The sequence below is a fragment of the Bos mutus genome, chromosome 9, assembly GCF_027580195.1.
Source record: "Bos mutus isolate GX-2022 chromosome 9, NWIPB_WYAK_1.1, whole genome shotgun sequence".
Taxonomy (NCBI): domain Eukaryota; kingdom Metazoa; phylum Chordata; class Mammalia; order Artiodactyla; family Bovidae; genus Bos; species Bos mutus.
In genome coordinates this window covers 39582106-39604926 of record NC_091625.1, presented here as the reverse complement: position 1 = coordinate 39604926, position 22821 = coordinate 39582106, and the positions used below count along the sequence as shown (strand labels likewise).

Here is a 22821-nt window from a genome sequence, read left to right as displayed (position 1 = left end):
TCTATGAATATACTAAAACCAGTGAACTGTCAAAAAATAAAAACCTCTGCACTACAATGGACCTAAATAAATATTTCAATGATGAAAAATACAGTAACTTATCAATCAATACCTTAGAAATTTACAGAAAAGTACATCCTGACAACTGACAATAATTAATTTGCCTTTATCAGTCTCTGCATTAATCATCATGGATGTCCCATAGGCAAACAGTTCTCATTACCTTTATATTAGACATCTTGTTACAGATAAGAGTGTTTAGGTAGGAATTAGACAAGGATACTAATATATTAGAAACTGAAACATACTATGGAATCTTAAGGGAAGTATTTTAAAATTTCTGTTCTTTTAAGGCAAGTAATTTGATCAAGATATAAGATTCCATGAAGTTCTAAAAGCTTATGTTATGTTTTTGATTGCTACCTATAGGCACATCTAAAAAGAGATACTTAAATTTTTAATTAAATTGTATAGTTCTTAAAACCCCAACTTTATGCAGATCAATATAGGAATACTGGGGAGTACTAGGAAACACCAGTTAACTTTGAAGTTTCCTAATCAGGACCTCCACTTTAAAGTCAAATATTGTTAAGCACAGCTTGATTTATGTATGCTCATCTTTTCACTTTACAGTTTTCCCTTGAGAAAGTTCCCTTTCTCAGAAAAAGTTTTAACTAAGTGTCTATTGATCACAGTGCTACTTGGAATAATAAAAAGTTACAACCTAAGCATCAATCAACAAAGTAAACTGGTTAAACAAATAATGGCACCTCTATACAGTGAAACATAGTCATTAAAAACATAGAATAAAAAAGAAAAATAAAAAACAGAACAGTGACTTTCTGCAGAAAGGTCAGAAAGCAGACTTTTAACCCATATCCTCAAGAATAACTGCATAACTACATATAATTGATACTTAATTGATCGAAGGCTTGTACATGGAAACAGTTAAACCACAGCTGAAAAAAATGTATTTAATGAATTGAGACCATATCCATTATACAATGTTAAATAGAAAACACAAGATACCAAAAGTCATGTAGAACATGATCACATTCTTGAGAAAATATAAGCATATATTTGCCCACAAAAATATGTATAAAAATATATCCTACACCATTCATAGTGTTCATCTATTTTAATCCTTTTTGGTTATTTTTTCCAGCTTTGAAAATTATATAAATTTAAGGTGTACAATATGACAGTTTATGTATACATACTGCTGATTATCACAATAAGGTTGTTAATACATCCATTATCTCATAGCTAAAAATATGTGTGTACTTATTTTTTTTAATTTTTCTTAAACATGTTTTACTTATAAGAAGAAATTTTTAATTAAAAAACTTAAGACTCTCCTCTTTAATCTATTTTCTTTAGTTTGAAGGCTTAAAGTAAAATAGCCCATCACGGAATGCATTTTTTCTTTCTAATAAAGTTTCTTACAACAACTAATTGTAGGTGGAGAAAAAAATTCTATCTTCCTACTGAACCTAATAAGGTCAATCCTCATTTTCAAAACCACCAGGTGATTGTAATTTTTACTCAATACCTACCCTTTTTATTGCTAATTTAAGCTGCAGGGAAATTTATCACGGAAACCCCCTTATATTTTTGGAGAAAAAAATAAACCACTTTGCTAAGGACTTTTATACATTATGATTTAATTACTCCTCATAGAGACCATATGAGAGTAATTTATCATCATATACATTTTACAGGCAAAGAAACTGAGGTTCAGATATATTATTTAACCAAAACACCATAGCTAGAGAGTATTAGCCCAAATTTGAAATATGGGTTTCCAATTTCAAGTTTTCCTTATACTATACTTGTGCTTTTCATTTACATGTATCTTTATTGAGAATCTGAAGTAAAAATCCCTCTGTGAGAAAGGAAAATTCACATAGTTCTTTAAGAAGGAATAGACTTTTTAAAAAAATCATTTGAGCCCCAAAGTACTTTATTTAAGGGCCTTTGTGACTGGAAAATATCCTTCTGATAAAGGCAGTGAATTTGCAACCTCAATAAACTAGTCTGAAAAGCTTAGTCAGCTGGCATGGAGCAAGGGTCACACGTAAAATTTAACATGTCTAACTTCTATTCTTTGGTGCTAAAAGCACCAAATTTCTGTTACATTTTCCTATCATTTGTACAAAAAGATAAGGACTCCCATGATGCAATATAACTTTATTTAAAAACACATCTTTATCCACCTTAATTTTAAACTTTTATATTTATATGAACTTGAAGATCTACAAAATTTGGTTAATTATGGAAAGTCTTTACACAGTGTGAGAGACAATGATGATTCATTAACCATATTTATCATTAAGCCCTTTGGTGATTACTAAGCTTTGTAAAAAACAAGACAACAGGCCCCAAATGGAGTCATTTTTGCTAAGTCCCATGGTAATAAACTGAGACTTACAGTTTTGGTCTCCTTCAGAAATGGAATGCTAAACCAATCAAGAATCACTCGATCAGCACTAGTTAGATAATCTGCCTTAAAGATCTCTGCCATCTCCTAAAGGAATGTGACCTTGCCATAACCATTCCACTTTCCATAACCAATCCGCTTTTGGTCTACTATAACTTCCTTGTTCCTGGTCCCTTCTGCTTAGAGCTCTTTCCTTTTGTATAGCCCCTTGGCACACCTTTCTGTTAAGACTGAATGCTGCTCAATTCTTGAATCACTGAATAAATCCAGTAAGATCTTTAAAATATATTCAGTTGAATTTTGCTTTTAAACACTTTGGTGGCAATGATGGGATCCAAAGGAGATTTTTACCGACTCTGGGGATGAGAAACAAAGGCATTGGTACTTGTGAATCCTTTGAGTCCAAGCTGAGGGGGTCAGTTTGAGCTTCCAAACAGTTCCACTTGGAATGTGACTTTCCAGTTCTTGGTTAGTGCACAGTGCCCATTTGTTGGGATTTACTAGTTCACTTCAAAATTCTACATTAGCAACTACCAATGGTTCCACTTAGGAACACATAAGGCCTTCCCTTGACAAGTCCACAATGCCATCTCTTTGGTTACTGCTGGTGTCCACAGTTCCATTTCCTTGGCTACTGTTAGTTTCTGTTACTATGCACATGAGGTCAAGGAATAACATATATACTGTGACTGGGAACCTCAGAAGCCAAAGTGACAACATTGATGAGTACAAGACAGATACTTAAAAGCTGTCACAGTACTCACCACCAAACTCTAAGAGACTCATGCTGGAATAAGATGGTCATGGAAGAGCTTAGATTAACACCAGCTCACCCACCAATCTCAAGAAAATTACTGTGCAACAAGATACACTTTAAAACATCAATCACACACCCCCAACCCAGCAGCACATTCCTGTCAGGTATTAATTTGGCTCCTACAGACCTAAAGCATAGCTAAATGGAATCCTCAAGGTTCAAAGGACTGAGGACACCACCTTCTGACACAATTGCTTATTTTAATTCTACGAACTGTGGTCCTGGAAGCTGTTGATATCTAGGAAAATGGCAAAATCTTACAAAGACAACCTAGAATTACAATGGCCATTGAGGAGGATATTCCAACTAAACAAGATCATCCATTTAAAAGGTGCACCTGGAAGCAAGAACTTGCAAAGCAAGCAAACAGAACAGGATGCGTGCAGAAGCCTCAAAAAAGCTTCAAGATTCTAAATAGCTTCATTAAAAGATTCTCTGTAAAATGCTAATGAAAAATTAGAGACACAAGAGGCACCTAAAACAAAAGACTACAAGACTGACTGTCACAAAGAGTGGGACACGACTCAGCAACTGAACCACCACCCCAAGACTGACATGACTCCTACTACCCCACTCTACCCTACTTTACTTGAGCACTCATTCAACTAATTCATCCTCTGTCTGAATCATCTTTCCACTATGAAGAGACTACAAGACCATAAACAAAAATCTCCCAATAAATGGCCTTACAAACACCCCCATATTTACCCTCAAGGAGGGCCCCCAGCTAGGCCTCTCTCAGGGTTGACAAGACTCTGAGGGATTTTCTGGTTATTTCCCTTAAACAGCCAGTGGGAAACTAAAATTAATGAAAAACCTTGCCAAATCCAGGTAGACATCAAAGATACACTCTTTACTTTAACATCCACTCTGAAGCCTACAGATGTGATCCTGGGGAAATTGTCAGAAGCTGGCAAAGGATGAGAATTCTTGCCAGAATCACCTCTCCTGAACATGTTTCTAGTGCCCAGTTGAGAAAGGTAAAATTTAATGTCATCCTTTCCTTTCCAAATCCAGACCCATTGGTTATTAATCTTTCCTCTCCTAGAGACAGTTATTGCCTTCTTGTATGTCTTTCTGGGTCCTGAGGATTGTATAAGTCTTTCGTTCGTTCTTCTGGCTACCTTTGGGAGTGACTCAGGGTCTTGAGAAGATAGTGTATTTTGCACCATCTTTGGAGATGCCTCGAGTCTAAGGGGTTATCCAACACTGCCAGGAATATTTACTGTTTGTCTCGACTGAAACCACGTAAGACATTTGAAAGGACTTTTTTTTTAAGTAGCTCTCTGGTCAGAAGTTGGCCAAACTGTAAGCTGATACTCAAAGCCTGACAGAAACTTTACTTTAGGCCTTCTCCCCTAAGCTGATATGAAACGCAACTATGGACCCAGAGAGGTAGGAAATATTCCAAAGACAAACAGGCTTAGATCTAGAACACAGGAATCTTCTGATTGCTATCTCAGTTGAAGATCTTCTCTCTGACAAAAGGAAGCAAATTGAAAAGCCAGACGGATGGATAGATCAGCTCTTTGAAGTCATTTTGGTTGCAATTTAACTCTTCAAGCATCTGCCCGCAATGCGGGAGACCGGGGTTTGATCCCTGGGTCGGGAAGATCCCCTGGAGAAGGAAATGGAAACCCACTCCAGTACTTTTGCCTAGAAAATTCCACGGTTGGAGAAGCCTGGTGGGCTACAGTCCATGGGGTTGCAAAGAGTCGGACATGACTGAGCAACTTCTTTTTCTCTCTTTAACTCTTCAAGGAATTAAAAAGTAACTGTCCTCATCTTATAAATTGAGTCTTTATAAGAACAGAAAATGCAGCTCAAGAAGAAATTCAAAGTCTATCTTTTTTCAAATCTCCAAACCTCCCCTATTCATCTAAAAAGACTTTTGCTGTTCAATCACTCAATAGTGTCTGACTCTTTGCAACCCCATGGACTGCAACATGTCAGGCTTCCCTGTCCTTCACTATCTCCTGAAGTTTGCTCAAACTCATGTCTATTGACTCAGTGATGCCATCCAACCATCTCATTCTCTGTCATCCCTTCTCCTCCTGCCTTCAATCTTTCCCAATATCAGAGGTTTTTCAAATGAGTCGGCTCTTCGCATAAGGTGGCCAAAGTATTAAGAGCTTCAACTTCAACATCTGTCTTTCCAATGAATATTCAGGTTGATTTCCTTTAGGATTGACTGGTTTGATCTTGCTGTCCAAGAGATTCTCAAGAGTCTTCCCCAACACCACAGTTCAAAAGCATTAATTCTTCAGTGCTCAGCCTTCTTTATGGTCCAACTCTCATATCCATACACAACTACTGGAAAAACCATTGCTTTGACTAGACAGACCTTTATCAGCAAAGTGATGTCTCTGGTTTTTAACATGCTGTCTAGGTTTGTCATTGCTTTTTTTCCAAGGAGCAAGCATCTTTTAATTGCAAGGCTTCAGGCACAATCCGCGGTGATTTTGGAGCCCAAGAAAATAAAATCTGTCACTGTTTCCATTCTTTCCCCATCCATTTGCCATAAAGTGAAGGGACCAGATGCCATCTTAGTTTTTTGAATGTTGAGCTTTAAGCCAGCTTTTTCACTCTCTTCTTTCACCTTCATCAGGAAGCTTGTAGTTTATTATTAAAATTCCCCTTAGGAACCAAAAGTCCATTTAGGAGGAACTTTCATTCTTTCTCTGCGCTTTTGAGATACAGATGTTCTACCTGGTTTTCTCTAGAAACTGAAGGTCCTGTCTTTGAAACGAAACTTCAAAGAGGTAGTTCTTACCAAAAGTAAAGAAAAAAAGAGGAATGAAAGGCTATCTGAAAACCAGGCGAATGAAAAACTGTGTCCATGTTAGTAAAAAGTGTAAGCTTCTGAGTAGGTACCCTGAATTCATTCCATCTACCAGAAACAAAACATGGACCCAACCGTTCTTTTACTAATTTCTATTTTTGCATTATCATACCTATCTCATAGCTAAAATGCTGGAACAGAAACTGTAAGGTCTGTTTGCAGTCTAAATGTTTATGAATGTCTATGTGTGGGGTATTTTCTTATCTTCAGATGATATTGCTAAAATTTATCTGTGAAAAGATTTAGCTGGCTTAAAAACAAACAAGTGCTATATAAAACAAGTATACTGTCAGAAATACAAAAACTCATTTTTTTTTCACAAGTTCATGTGATCCAGGATAAATCTTTAGTAAATAAAAGCCAGTCCAGGGCTTCCCTGGCTCAGTAATAAAGAACCCACCTGCCAATGCAGGAGACACGGGTTGGCTCCCTGATCCAGGAAGACCCTACATGCCTGGGAGCTACTAAGCCCCTGCGCGGCAATAATGAGCCTGTGCTCCAGAGGCCGGGAGCCCACGCACCCTAGAGCCTGTGTTCCACAACAAGAGAAGTCACCGCAATGAAAAGCCCGTATAACTAGAGAGTAGCTTCCTCTCTCCACAACTAGAGAAAAGCCTGAGCAGCAGCAAAGACCCTGCACAGCCAAAAATAAATAAATAAATAAATTTTTTAAAGCCAGTGTGTTTGTTGGTTTAATTCATATAGGCAAGATCTTAGAGTTATCAACATGAAATATAAAATCTACTCTACCAAGATTTAACAAAAGTCAAGTTCATGCTATCTCTGTTACAGAATCAACAAGAATCTATCAACTTAAGATAATGGTTAGCTATTAATGTCTTACGCAAGTCTCATGAGTAATCTAAACATAATTGTTAAGAACAAGAGACATAAAACAGATCTAAGATAAGCTTTATAAGTAAACTTTCCAATAATAATTGTGCTTTATGGTATGTGTACTTAAAAATACTTTTTTTTTATGGTATGTGTACTTAAAAATACTTTTCAAAATTTTTTTGGTTACTTGAAACCTTAAAGTTATACTGAGATAAGTTAAATGATGGCTATTTATTGACTATCTAGATCATTCCCAAAGAAAATAAAATACTAAAACATTAATTGCTGAACACATCCTTTCACAAAGGAACTAAAAATATTTGGGTCTTCTATTAAACATATTTTGTGCCACATTGATATGAGAAATATGCTTAAGAAATTATGAAATGTATTCACAAATTTGCCAGTAAAAGTTCACAACTATTTACTTAATTTTAACTAGAAATCAGATTTTTAAGAATTAAAAACCTTAATTTTTAAGAATTAAAAATATAAATAATTCAAAATGACTAGAAATAAGAGAAATATCTCTGTATGCAAGGCAAGTAGGATGTGTGTTTTCAAAAAGAAAACACGTGAGTAATGGAGATGTATTTTTGTTAAGAGGGAAGAAGGTAATGTCCTCAAGTAAAGATGGCTATTTCAGTACGGGAAAGAAGAAAATAAGGGACAAACTATGGACAGAGAAGTTGAAGAGAGAGAGAGGGAAGTGAGGAGGGAGACAGGGAGGGAGACCAGGAATCTTGTGTGATCAAACTGGCTAAAAACTGAACTGTAATTCTAAGAGTTTTTAAAATAAGTTTTAATACCAATACTCTACTTACATAAAACTAAAACTTAATCTTCTTTCATTTGCTAAAAAGGCAAAGTTTTATTGTACTAAGGGTCACTCTTGATAAACTACTATGAAGGTTTTTCCTTTCTAAGTAATCTGTCTAGAAAGTAACAATTTTGTGTTTTATCAAGATAATTTCCTCTGTCTCATACTATCTTTATCACATGTCTTTGATTAATTAGCAAACCTAATTCTTCTTGATATTAAAGTTTTGCTCAGAACTATGCGGTCTTCTATATTTGCCTTTGAAAATCCTTAATTGTCACTTGCGTTAAATGGATAATTTTCATAATGATCTGAATCATTTTTAGTCAAGTGTTTAAAACCTTTGATATTTCGACAAATTCCCTGAAACTGAATTCTAAATGAAGCATTTTTGACCTCCAACTAACTTTGAGATTTTCAGAGGGTCCTTGGAACATCTCAACGTATTTGTTCTCTTTCCCTATTAAAAAAAGAGATAAATGTATTAAGAGCCTTAAAACAACTTACGCCTTTTGACTCTATTTAAAAAAAAAAAAAGAATCAGATACATGGACTAAGATTTATATATGGAAACATCTATTACTATTATTTATATTATCAAAATACTGGAAAGAACTTAAATGTTCAATAATTAGAAAGTGCTAACTAAAGCATTAAATAGCCACATGACAGACTAACACAGATATCCACCCAAAATCAAGTCTTTGAAGGAAACTGGATAATATGTATAAACATTAATCATACCTTAAGCCAGAGGATCCCAACTTCATTCATAGTGCTCTAGGTATTTTAGTAATTTGTTCATGGCACCGCCAGGTCCAAAGAGATACCTACCTAACAATTTCAGTATGAAGGTTTCTCCAAAAATTAAAAACAGGGTTTCCCTGGTGGCTCAGTGGTCAAGAACCTGCCTGCCAATACAGGAGACAAGGGTTCAATCCCTGATCCAGGAAGATGCCCTACATGCCCTGGAGCAATTAAGCCCATGGGCCACAGCTATTAAGCCTGTGCTCCAGAGCCTGGCACCCACAACTACTGAAGCCCACACGGCCTGGAGCCCGTGCTCTGCAACAAGAGAAGCCACCACAATGAGCAGCCCGTGCACCACAACTAGAGAGTAACCCCTGCTAGCCAGAACTAGAGACAACAAAGACCCAGCACAGCCAAAAATAAGTAAATTTTTTAAAAATTAAAAACAGAACTACCAGATTATGCAACAATCCCACTTCTAGGTATATCTCCAAAGGAAACAAAATCACTATCTCAAAGAAATATCCTGTACCGCCATGCTCACTGCAGTGTTCTTTACAACAACCAAGTCATGGAAACAACCCAAGTTTCCACTGGCTGACAAATGGATAAAGAAAATATGGTGTAACACATACAACATAATATTATTCAGCTATAAAAAACAATGAAATAATGCCACTTGAAGCAACATGGATGGACCTAGAAATTATCATACTGAGTGAAGTCAGACAGGGAAAGACAAATATATATACCACTCAAATGTAGAATCTAATTTTTAAAAAATGTAAATGAACTTATTTACTAAACAGAAGAAGACTTATAGATATTGAAAACAAACCTACAGTTACCATGGGGAAACATGATAGGGAGGGACAGATAAATCAGGAGCTTGGGATGAACACATACACACTACTATGCATGCATGCATGCTAAGTTGCTTCAGTCATGTCTGACTCTTTGCAACCCCATGGACTGGAGCCCGCCAGGCACTTCTGTCCATGGGATTCTCCAGGCAAGAACACTGGAGTGAGTGGGTTGCCATTTCCTTCTCCAACATACTACAATATACAAGACAAATACCAACAAGGACCTACTGTACAGTACAAGGAACTTCACCCAATATCCTGTGATAATCTATATGAGAAAATAATCTTAAAAATGAATATATGTATAAATGAGGGGCTCTGCTAATGGCCTAGTGGGTAAAGGATCCATCTGCAATGCAGGAGACACAGAAAATGCAGGTTCAATCCCTGGCTAGGGAAGATCCCCAGGAGGAGGACATGGCAACCCACTCCAGTATTCTTGCCTGAAAAATCCCATGGACAGAGGAGCCTGGTGGGCTACAGTCCATGGTATTGCAAAGAGTTGGACACGACTGAGTGACTAAGCACATATGTATTACTGAATCACTTGGCTGTATATCTATATTACCTGTACACCTGGTTGGGGAAGATTCCACATGCCATGGGGCAGCTAAGCCCATACTGTAACTACCAAGCCTGTGCTCTAGAGCCTGTGAGCCACAACTACTAACCCATGCATCTAGAGCCTGAGTTCTGCAGCAAGAGAAGCCCATGCACCACAACTCGAGAGCAGTCCCAGCGTGTTGCAACTAGAGAAAAGCTCACACAGCGTCGAAAACCCAGTGCAGCCAAAAATAAACAAATAAATGAAAATATAGTTAATTTACAATGTTTCAAGTGAACAGCAAAGTAATTTATATTTTTTCTTTTTTGGATTCCTTTCCATTATAGATTATTATCAGTTTCTCAATATGATTCCCTGTTCTATACAGTAGGTATCTGTCAGTTATCTATTTTATATATATAGTAGCCTGTATATATTCGGAGAAGGCAATGGCACCCCACTCCAGTACTCTTGCCTGGAAAATCCCATGAACGGAGGAGCCTGGTAGGCTACAGTCCATGGGGTCGTAAAGAGTCGGACACGACTGAGCGACTTCACTTTCACTTTTCACTTTCATGCATTGGAGAAGGAAATGGCAACCCACTCCAGTGTTCTTGCCTGGAGAATCCCAGGGACGGGGGAGCCTGGTGGGCTGCCATCTATGGGGTTGCACAGAGTCGAACATGACTGAAGCGACAGCAGCAGCAGCGTGTATATATTAATACCAAACTTCTAATGTATCCCCCCTCAACTGTTCTTTAATGAACACATATGGGGTTTCTGTTAACATGTTGACTTATAAGAAAATAAAACCTGCTTTGTTTTTAAAAGATACTTGCCTTTTTCCAATAATAAAAGTTATATACACTCTATTTCTTAAATGTTTTATTCTTTAGAATAGATAGTATATACATAGTAAAATAAACATACGTAGATACTTTTCAAATAATCTAAGAGTATGTATGTGTATCGCTCTTCATCCTGTTCGTGACACCAACTGCCTTGCTGTGTCTCACTGTGCACACTGTTTGCTGAACCCAGGGTAGGCAAGGCTCGAACTAAGAGGCTGGAAGAAGACTCGACAAGCTGTAGGAACCGCAGACAAGTTTTTCTCTTCTGGCAGATGCAGCAACCGTAGCATAACCTAACACGACACAACCTCTCTCCTGGCTGACACAGCAGCCATAGCACTAGACACGCTATATTCTCTCCTCTCGTGGCTGACCCAACAGACACAGCTGTGACACAGCAGTAATGCCGCCACTTTCTAGGTGGAGCTCATGTATGTATACAGCACAAAGTAGCCTGTGACCAAGCAAGTACCTCAAGACACGCATGCACAGTGCTGTAAAGGATCTCAGCTGTTACACAGTCATTTACAAAACGTGGGGCAAGAGCAAGAGGCAGTGGGGCAAGAGAGCCTGACCATGCCATCATGGCTAATTTGCTCTCTCCCCAGTGTGCTAAGTTGCTTTAGTCGTGTCCAACTCCTTGTGACCCCACTGACTGTAGCTTGCCAGGCTACTCTGTCCATGGGATTCTCCAGGCAAGAATACTGGGGTGGGTTGCCATGCCCTCCAACAGGGAATCTTCCCGACCCAGGGACTGAACCCTCATCTCTCACATCTCTTTTCAAATGTCTTCCTCTCAACCCAAATTTCATTCCAACAATCAACTATTAGTAAATTATTGTGAATATATCCAGTTTCAGTCTTTGCAGCAGAGATTACATATCATTTACTCTTGTATCCTCATTACCTATGGCATTATACTTGGCTCATAGAAAGGAATCAAACAATAAACAGTAAAGGATGGATAAATGAATGGAAAGCCAGAAAAGTGGAAAACAGGTGAAAAGAGATAATGGACAGATGGCTAAAAGATAGGTAGATGAAGACTGGACAGATGGAAACTTGGATAGAGAACAGATGAATGTTACTGAGAAATTACTACCACATGACTTCAAAGTGGTCCTCTTGGGAATTATTTGGCTGTTCAGTGGTTAGGACTCCATGCTTTCTCTGTTGAGGACCCAGGTTTAATCCCTGGTCAGGGAACTAAGATTTCACAAGCCATGTGGCGAGGCCAAAAAAAGTGTCAGTCTTTGCTAACTGACCTTTCTACTGGTCCCTTTCGCCTTTCAGAGATCCCTACTGAGCCCTCGCACACCGAGCCTGAGCTCCACAACAGAAACCACCACAACGAGAAGCTCGCGCAGTGCACCTAGAAAGTAGCCACCACTCACCACAACTAGAGAAAGCCCATGCAGCAATGAAGACCCAGTGCAGCCAAAAAATAAATAAATAAAAATTTTTACAAAAGAATAGCAACCCCAACTGAGGACCAAATTGGTAATCTAGAAGATTAAATAAAGTAAATCTTCTCAAATGTCTTATAGAGAGGAGGAGTTGAAAATTTTGAGAATGAATTTAAGAGACAGGGAAGATAAGAGCATAAAAGGTCAACATTTCTTAATAAACATATCTGAAGAAGAGAACAAAAGTGGAAACAGAAGGAGAAGAACTAAATAACAGGAAATAAAAATTGCCCTAAACCTAAGAAAAGAAAGGCCCACTTAAAAGATCCTTAAGAAACTAGCAGGATTGGAAAATGGCAATGAAGGAGTGAAGGTAGCAAGATGAAACTAAAGCCACCGTATACCACTTTTTAACTTCTGAAGTTCAACTATGTTCACAGATCATCTATTCAAAAAATAATCTGTAAAAGACACAAGAAACAAAGCTAGATAAATGGAAAGGAAAAAAAAGATCTACACATTCTACACAGACTCTGGTGAAACTTTAGAATTCATGGATAAGTGAAAACCGCTGAGAGAGGAGAAAACCAAGTTTCTAATATAGAAACTTCCCATGAGCAACAAGAAATGCCAAAAGCCATGAAGCTTAGTTTGGGGTTCTAAGAAAAAGAAATTTTCTTAATATAGAATTCTATATTCAGCCCAACAATCAATAAAGTATGAGGACAAAAAAACATTATCTGATATGCAAGAACTCAAAAATCTGCACATCCTATATGAAAAAGCTAATTAAAAAGATATCTTCAGCTAACCAACAACAACAAAAGACAATCCAGGAAAAACCAACCACAGGATATAAAGAAAAACTGCTAGCTGAGTACAACCCAAAAGACTTGAAGAAAGGGCAAAAGAAGAAGATCCACTGGGCATTGATACTTGGAAGATTGTTGCAAGCAGCACTTATTTGGTACACAAGTCCACATTTCCCTCCCTATGGGTCTCAGTATGCTAATTAATTCAGCAATAAATTCCATAATCATAATATTTTAAAGCTGTTGAGTGGTTTCCAGAGTTCACTTTTAAAAAATCAACCCATTGACAAAAAGCAGTGGATCAACTAGGAAGTTATAAAAATTATAAAACTTAAAAACTTTATAACTTATAGTTATAAAAATTATACTTTAAAAATCCAGGACTCTGAGGAAAAGAGCAGGAAAAAATTTTGTTACTTTCCTTAACATTCATATCAGGAAGATCACAGATAACATGTAAGTTGACAAACTAAAAAATTAAAGACATCTAAGTTTACACTTCAAAGTCATAAAAGAACTCACAAAAATCTTTAAACAAAGGTAATAAATTTGAAGCTTGAGATGGAAAAAGAGAAAAGATGAGATAGTGAAATCTCACAAAATTGCCCAGCTTTTCTAGGAAAGTCAACAGACACTGCCTAAAATTGATAAATCAAGACAGAATTATACATACGTTTCTTAGAGTTATAATGGGAAGCATCAGCAAAACTTAAAACAGAAACAGTCAATACAGGTTATCTCTGAGAAGTCAAGGGGGCTGGGAGTAGACAGTAAGAAGGAGGCTTTTAGTCTTCATTTTACATAGCAATAAATTGTTGGGAGTTGTTTTTTACTCGTCTGCAATTATTACTTGATAAATTTTAATAGCACAAAAAAAATATTTCTACTTTGATACAAACATACTATAAATATGAAAAGACTGCTGAGAAATTACTTAATAGAACTTAATATTAATAACTTAATAGAACTCTGGTTTTCTAAGTTACACAAGCTCAAATTACATATATGCAGAAGAAAAGAAAGTCAAAAAGATTTTTTTAATTTGCACTATAATCCAAAACAATAGGACTCGCTCAGTGTCTAAGACTCTTAAAATGCAAATATAATTGTAAAAGGGAAAGCGGAAAAAGGAAACTAACTTTTGTAAAAAGCAACACAGTTTGTGCCTCAAACTGCTTAGGTTTTTTACCAAGTGAATTTATTTAACAATCATAATAAAAAATTACTTTTCTACAGAAAGATACAACTAACCCCTCTATGAGGAAAGTTTTACCTTATTTTTCCAGCAGCCACAGACTTACCTTTCTGTTCAAATGTAAATATCTATAAATAGCTGTAAAATAGTTTGCCATGACAGGACTTTGGTCTGTGGTCACAAAACACAACAAAATTAGCTGGCCTACATGGTCATATCCTAATCATATTCATATTAGTAACTGATCAGTTACCAAAGTCTCACTGAAATAATCTCTTTAAATTGAAAATACATAAGTTTCAAACCTCTATAAAGGAGGGTATATTTTTCCCTTAGAAAGACTTATTCTATTAGAAATTAAAGATATTTTATAGAGACATAAATTGTTTGAGAACTTTACAGGTTTTTATTTCTCTGTGATCCATTACCCACTTCTGTATAAGAACTAAACCCTCAATAAAAAACTACTGCTCCACACTTGTATCTTGAATTACATCCTGTCCTCTCTCTGGAGACTCTCTTTTATCCTGCACAATGCATGCTCAAAATGGCTATTACAGGAAGTGTTGGACTATCTGCTATTTATAAACGGACAAAAATCTTTAAATAGTTCTCTCAGCTACCTCTTTATGGTTCTAGACCTTAAAAACTACCTGTTTTTAAAGAAATACTCACGTTGGTAATTCAAAATGTTATAATGCTCTTTGAAAAAAGCAAAGACTGTGTACCTTTATTTTGGAATCCAACGCTGCACAAAACTATATACTCACAGTATCACAAGTAAAGAAATAAGTGGATCTTTAAAAACACATTAGTCAAATACTCTTAGACATTTACCACCAAGAAAATTCCAAATTGTAATATATTCCCTTCAAGCTTTCTATATTGATGTCCAACTTTCACTACACTACTTGAGAATTCTGAAAAAAACAAATATAATTTAACATCATATATTAATTTTTGATCCAGCATATCCAGTTCAAAATACAGTATACAAAACTAAAAATTCTTAATTCATCCATACTGATATCCACTGAACCACCTGGAAATCCCACTTAAAGCACACTACAACTTATTAAACACACATACTCCCAAGAAAATTTCTCTAAAAAGGAAAACCAAGAATGGCTGCCTTGAGAAAGGGAAAAGGGTGACTGGGAAAAGGAAAACTTCCAATACATCGTGCAAACGTTATTTTTTTTGGCTTGGAACAAACTCATTGAACGTACACAAATTACAGCGATTTGGTAAAATATAAAGGGTGGCAACCAGATTGTATAATCTTTTTTATGCGTGTGCATTTACTACTAAATACATACACTTTTTTTAATGAAACACTTGTTTTAAAAGTAATCAACTATCCTTGATTCCACTCATAAATTGAAAGCTTTTCAGTTCAAGTACTTGTTTGCTTTATCAAATTATTTCAGCCTCAAATTTTCTTCTACTATCTTGAAAGAAAAGACCCAAACCTTCTGATTTCATTTGTTCACACTGTCACTCATTTTCATAGAAAGGTCACTTCATGGATTTAAGAACTGTTGCTAAGCCACCTGCTCAAAAAAAAAAAAACTCAAGTTTCTTTCCTGCTAAGTCCAGTATCATTGCTACTGGCCAGTCTCTTGGTCACACTAACCACCTTTCTTGAGCCACGTGTGGCTAGCGGCTGCCTTACTGGACAGCACAGATGCATTTTCATCACTGCAGAAAATCCTATTGGACATCACTGTTCTAGACTAAGGGGTGCCAAATTATAGCCTGTGGGCCAAATACAGCCCACTACCTGGTTTTTTTCCTACTGGAACACAGACATTTTAATTTGTGTTCATTTATACATTGTCTGTGGATACTTTGGCACTACAATGTTAGATTCAAGTAATTTTGACATAGATGGTCTGGTCCACAAAACCTAAATATTTAGTTTCTGCCTCTTTAAAGGAAAAGTTTGTCAACCACTGCTCTGGACAATCAAATTTCATTGAAAAGAGTATTCCCTCTGGGCCTCAAAAACAAAGTTTTGAAGGCCTGAAGTGCACAAATGAAGAACCAATTAAACAAGCTCGTGGTCACCTTATTTGCTAAGTGCTAAAGGTACTTAATTTTTTAACATGAATCCATATCAAAAAATTTCCTAAAATGTCTGAATGCTGACATTTTCTAAGCTTCTCTATAAAACCGATAGTAAAAGCACAGAAGACAGATTCCTACAGTTAGCAATTTTAGAAGAGGTGGCCTAAGAGGGGGAAAAATGTTCAATAATTCAAAAATTACCCACATTACTTATCAATCTATTAAAAGAAATGTTTGGACTATCTTGAAAAACAGTATATAATTTCTTTGAGAAAAAAATTACACTGGACCTAGTTAATGCTATAGAAATATTTACATTGAACTGCTTATCTCATGTAATATCACTATATTTCAGGCTTTCAAAACAAATACTGAAAACATAGGTTAAGTATGTTTACCTGAAAAGAAAAAATATATATTTTTTCCAATTTAGGGCATTTTTTAAATTTTAATGCAATTTTTGAGCGTTCTTACATGCTCTACCCTATGCAAGGTGGGGACAGGAGGATGACAATGACCCATTTGTACCTAACAGTTTACAGAACAGATTAATATCACAGTGATATTATACATACAAGAACAAGAGGGGCAGAAACACAGATGAGTACACTGGGTGACTAAGGAAGACTTCTAAAGAAAAGCTATTTGAATTGGGTACTGAACTGTGAGCAGGAGTTTCCCAGGTTTGTGTGAGGGGGAAAGAGAAGAGAGAAATCACAGAGCAACACCATTTTGGCTTGAGTATAGAAAAAACAAAATGAGACATGAAAAGGACTTAGCAAATCCTAGAAAAATATGAGCAGTTGAATGCTACAGAAGCATATGGCTTGAACACACTGAAAGAGGAGGGAGGTGGTGGCAGGCATAAAGGCTGTAAAGACTAAAGACTTTAGGATCCAAATGCAAACGGTTTTTACATGCCAAACTAGGGAATTAAGATCTGATGGAACCAGATGAGCCACAGAGAATGTACAGTTTTCCAAGAAGAGATACGACATGATTGATTTTATTTCGTAGGAAAGTAACACTGGCAGCAACTTGGATCTAGGACTACAGTGAGAAAAGACTAATGGCAGAGACCAGTTCGGCTATCGTGCAAATCAGAGATGATGGTCAAAGCCGATGATAGTGAAGATGAAGAGAAACCAGATGAAGAGAAGCAACTACATGAGGCAGTATCTACTGGCCTGAACGTCTACTTTTTTAAAATGCCCCTCATATGGGACACTTTCCCTTGTCCATATTTTTTCAATATAGATGTACTATCTTTTGCATGGCAAGTTTACACAAAAAGATAGTCAAAACTGGAAGCAATATGGTCTTCTTCACTTTTTCTCCCAAGGTATTAGGAGGGAAAACACATTAGAAAATGCAGGAACTCAGATTCAAGAAACCAGGAATATAGGCTTGTCTTTGCCAAAACTATGGGCATGACAATCTCTTAAAACTTTGGTTTTCTCATTTGTAAAAAGAAATTAGACTAGATTACCTAAAATCTTTGAAAGTTCTAAAATATTATGATCGTTAATAACGTATCTTAAATCTTTGGGAGGTCTCCAAAAACGCAAATACTATCCCCTATATTAACTACAAACTAATGTGAAAAACCCATCAAAAATAGGCAGACACTATTGTACCTATCATTTACCTAAATGTATCTACATGGACTGATTACATTTATTGTGAAGGATTTCATGACAGACATTAAGACATGTAGTTACCAACTACTTCTCATCTGAAACCCTTAGGCAAAACTGAAACTCTGTAAGATGGCTCTGTCAGCCATTTCACTTTCAATTACTGTATTTCAAAATATCCCCAAAAAGGAGCATTCTTTTATTGGAGTGGTTTCAAAGAGCTAAATGAATGTCTGCAAAGTTGAATGGTATTATTGTTGGGTATAACAGTTTTCAGACATAACGCTAGTATGGAACTGTATTTGCCTGAATCTCTTACAAAAGAACATTTTTAACAATATTCCTTTATCAAAGAAAACAAGAAGTGTTTCAAATGTGATAAATGTGGTCTTGAGATTTGTAACCATACTGTTATGAGTTTTTCTTAATGTTGAAAAAAAAACTGTACTACAAATTCTTGCTCATAAAGTCTAGAAATAGTCTAGTTTCTCTTCAAGAATAACTTTTATGACTGATTAAAAAAAAAAAAAGTTGAGTCAAAGAGTCAAAAAAAATCCCCTTCCTTCAGAACAAAAAGATGAAACAAATCTCATTTTTATTAAACGTGAAAAACCCAGTTGTAAATCTTGCATCTCCATTCTGTTACAAATTTATGTAGCATAATTAACAGGGCCTAAGTTAAAGTCATGTTTCAAAGGAAATAACATTCTATGGTTTTGTAAACTCTACTATTGAACTATAACCAGAAGCTTTTCTAATGAATGTTACTTCTTCTAGTGTTTCTTCTAGAGACCTGAACAATTTTTTGCCTATATGCTACATTATATACACCAGAATAGTTCCTCTTTAAGGTACTCATGTGATTTCTCTCTTGCTCCCTAAAATAGCATTATACTTCTGAGTTAACCAAAATAAGTTCTGGAAAGAGCTACACTGTAATTTACCATGATCAGAGTGTAAAATGCTTTAGGATGCAAATCTGTATCAGTTTAGAGTCATCACTAAAAACTTTCTGTTCTTTCAAATCAGCTGGTATCAATGAACACAGAACTAATCTTGCTACCAAGCCACAAGAGATGTGGGTGTTCACTATAAAGCCTCAAATTTCAACTAGACTCTTTGTCTAAGAAAAAAGTCTTTATATTGATTTTTCTTACATGTAATTTTTATTTAAACTAATGCTTTCAGATCCTAACAGTTTTAAGTATAATATTTTGAAGACACACCAACTGATCTTACTCTACCAAAGAGGCTTTATTAATTCTAATCAAATATCACTCAAGAAGGAAGTGTATTCAAATCAAAAATTTTATTAGAGGGGAAAATATTCAAAAAGAATAGAAGCAGGAATTAAATAATCTATTCGGTGTTGTAGCCTGTGCTATTCAAATACAATTCAGAAGCAGAATTTTAACTTTTTTCAAAAGTTGCCTGCTTAAAAAATTTTTTAATCTTTTTTAACAACAAAATTAAAATACATTTTAAAAATTCCAGTTCAAATATATTAGAAGTTAGCATGAGGAATATGAAAAACACCACCTCTGATTTGTCTTGTAACACTATCGTCCAAACAGAAAAGCTAGATGTTCTTTCCCCAAATATATCTGCTAAGACTCCCACAGGAACACCAGTATAACAAGCAGCATAAATATTCCAAAAAACAAAATACAATTATAGTATTTCGCACTCCAAGATATTAATTCAAGGACACCTGGCAATTAACTAAAGGAATTATGAGAAAAGTTTACAAACAACTAAATACTCTGGGGCCCATTCAGCTATAACAAGAGAAAAAAGTTATTTGCAATAATAACAATCCTTTACGCTTGCAAAGTACCTTGTAGTTTTCACCATCCTTCATGATAAAAGTTTATAAAGCTGTGCTTGCTCCTTCCCCGTATGAAATCAGCAAGTAAGCAAGCGCGCACACACCCACCCACATACTACTACTACTTTGATCCTTGAGTCCATCGATCAGCCATGTCAATTACAAAAGCGTGCGCAGAACGATAAGTAGGACTTCAGATCTTTCCATCTTCGTTATGGCTGATAATCAGTTCATTCAGAAATGTTTCGCTACGATCCTAAAAACTCTCTTCCACATAGTTTGACCGTCTTTAAAGTTTAAGCGGGATAGGCAGATGTTCCTGGGCTCCCTAACTCTGGGGAAGGGGAATTCCTGCCAGGATGGGCTCTCAGGTGATGACTGACTTAACCCACGCTTCTCAGGCAGGGAACTGGTTCCACCTGTCCTGGAGTACGAGCCTCGTGCCCTCCAGGACTAAGGACAGGCGTTTTTCAATACAACGTCCAGCTCTTCTCCTAAGAGAACAATCAGTAAGAGCTTACTAAGGGGTCCCTAAAATTATCTCAGGCCACGAAAACAAAGATTCAGGCCCAGCACTGTGTCACTCGAATTCCGTTCTGGATAATCTAGGTGCCCGATAAACCTCAGCACGCAGTCTTCTGGCAGAGGATGCAGTGGAGTACGTAAGAATACCCAAGGTGCGGCGAAATGAGGTACAAGAACCAACTCGGAAGTTCTGCCAGTAAAACGCGGTTCCTCTCTCAGAAGGTCCTACATTCGAGGGGAAGGCGCGGAACTGGAAATTGAGAATCGGAGAAAGAGAACTCGCAGCCTGGCGAAGCGGCGTGAAGAAGTGGCCGCCAGGCACACGACAGGGACAGAAGGGACCGCGCCGAGGGACCAGCGGGCTGGCTAGCCCCCAGGGCCAAGGTGCCCAACGGCTCACACTGATGAGGCTGGCGAGGACCCAGGCGCTCTGGGCGGCCCGACAGACTCCTCCGCGAGGTTTCAAACCGCCGCCCCCGGGAGGCGCTCAGCCGATTGGAAGTTCCACCACGACCGTCACCAGCAGCCCAGGGCCGGAGCGGCAACTCCTCGGCGGAGCTCTCCCAGCCCTCCGCGTCTCCCCTGGAGACCAGACATCCCCCCCGCCCCAAACTCCACCTCCAACCGAGGTCCCAACTCGACTCCCGCCGCCAGCTCCTGGCACGCGGAGAGCGCCCTTCGGGACCAGACCTACGCCCCCCAACCACGCTGCGCCGCGGGAGTTCGACGGGCGCGACGCTGGGGTCTGGCAGAACCCGCGTTCCTGAGAGTCTGCCCCGGGACGCAGCCCCGAGACCACCTCCGCCTCGCCCCCAGCCCGGGCACGGCCCGACTGGGCTTCGACCCACCCATCCCGCGAGGTCGCGGGCTGGGCGAGGACCCGAGCAAGCCTTCTCCCCCCGCCCCTGCTCTTACCCATCTTTTCGCCTCGCCTTGTAGACGTGCCCGTAGGTGCCGCGTCCCACTTTGCACCCTTCGTACTCAAACAAATCCTCCACCCGCTCCCGCTCCGCCGCCAGCTTCGCCTTGAAATCATAATCCATTGTCTGCTTTCCCCATAGAGGCACCGGGACGCGGGGGCCGCCGCCGCTCAGTCCCTCCTCCTCCTCCTCCTCCCCCCGCGACCGCCGCTCCACTTCTCCAACAGCCACCTCTCGGGCGCGCGCGCGCGCGCGCCGCCCGCCGCCCTGCGATTTGCCTTCAGCAAGGGACTTCTCGGCGGCCGCTGCAGCCACCTCCTCCACCTCCTCCTCCTCCGCGGCGGCGGCGGCGGCGGCGGCAGCTCCCGCAGGCACCCCCAGTCCCGCCTCCCCCCTTCATTTCCTTGTTTTGGAACCTGGTGGGCCGCGCCGCGGCTTCCTCGAGCTCATTAACGAATCAGCCCGCCCGCCCCGCAGTCACGGAGACTCCCGGGAAATGTAGTTCCTTTTGCCTCCGAGATAATTGAGTTTTGCGGCCGAAAGAAATACAACTCCCATGCTGACATGGGTCGCTATAGCCCCGCCTCCAGGAGGCATGTACGCCTGCGCACTAAGGTCGCCCCACCTCAGGTAGCGCTGGACTGCCAGTTCCTGAGAAGGTAGAAAGCGCAAAGTTGAAGTGTGGTTTCTGCGAATCTGTGGGAGCTGGTGGAAAGAAGGCCCTTGTTCTGATGTAAGGAAAGTATTCTATTAAAACTGTCCCCGGGCGAGAAGGAGAGTGGAAAGTATTTAACAAGCGCCTTGCCCAGGAGTTTGCTCCAGAGGTTTGCTAGGCAAGGACTGGGGTTAGGGTAGTTGTACTGAAGATTGTTGTTTGTTTTTTATGGCCATTGGACCGCCTCTTGCCCCGCCCCATCCGACTGCTCATTGGCGAAGAAGAGAGAATGACGTTCTCGTTGATACGTGGGTATCCCCTGGCTTTGGCTTCTTTCCGGCTCTTGATTGGTAATTGGATGTGCTCGGTTCTTCCTGATAGGTTAATCTTTTTTCTTTGCTATGCAAAAACCGTATTTCAAAAGCTGAACATTCAGCGGTTTCCTCCTAGTCATCAGCTAGAGAACTTTCGCGCCCCAGCAGCAAGTCTTCGTTTTCTTAGCATTCTAATCATGGTCTCTTCATAGCATATGTACCAAGGTTTTGGCCATCTGTCTAAGGACAATAAAAGTATCTGCGGGATGAAGCGTTTGAAAACAATCATTTGGATTGGACTGTTGAGGGGTTTTTGGTTTTGTGTGATTTTTGCATAATAGTGACGTTTTCCTAGAATGTTCAAGAAAGTCTCGTGCATAAAATGTATCAGATGCTTGTGATACAATCTTAAACCTGGTTAGTGCTAGAATAGGACTTATATAGAGGAGAAGGCAATGGCACCCCACTCCAGTACTCTTGCCTGGAAAATCCCATGGACTGAGGGGCCTGGTACTGAGCGACTTCACTTTCACTTTTCACTTTCATGCATTGGAGAAGGAATGGCAACCCACTCCAGTATTCTTGCCTAGAGAATCCCAGGGATGGGGGAGCCTGGTGTGCTGCCGTCTATGGGGTCACACAGGGTCGGACACGACTGAAGCGACTTAGCAGCAGCAGCAGCAGAGGAGGAA

The 22821-nt window shown here is 38.7% G+C and overlaps 1 protein-coding gene across 4 annotated transcripts in view; it reads right to left on the bottom strand.

The window, feature by feature from the left end:
- The window catches only part of CDK19 (cyclin dependent kinase 19), a 169944-nt gene extending 148427 nt beyond the window's left edge, over positions 1-21517 (bottom strand). Inside the window, exon 1 of one of the 4 annotated variants that reach the window (XM_070376467.1) lies at positions 21156-21517. In XM_070376467.1, the coding sequence (XP_070232568.1) occupies positions 21156-21283 (128 nt within the window). In that variant the 5' untranslated portion in view covers positions 21284-21517. The remainder of the gene's footprint in view (positions 1-21155) is intronic. The other 3 variants (XM_005890225.3, XM_070376468.1, XM_070376466.1) reach the window with 3 other exon arrangements.
- Positions 21518-22821: the final 1304 nt, after the last annotated feature.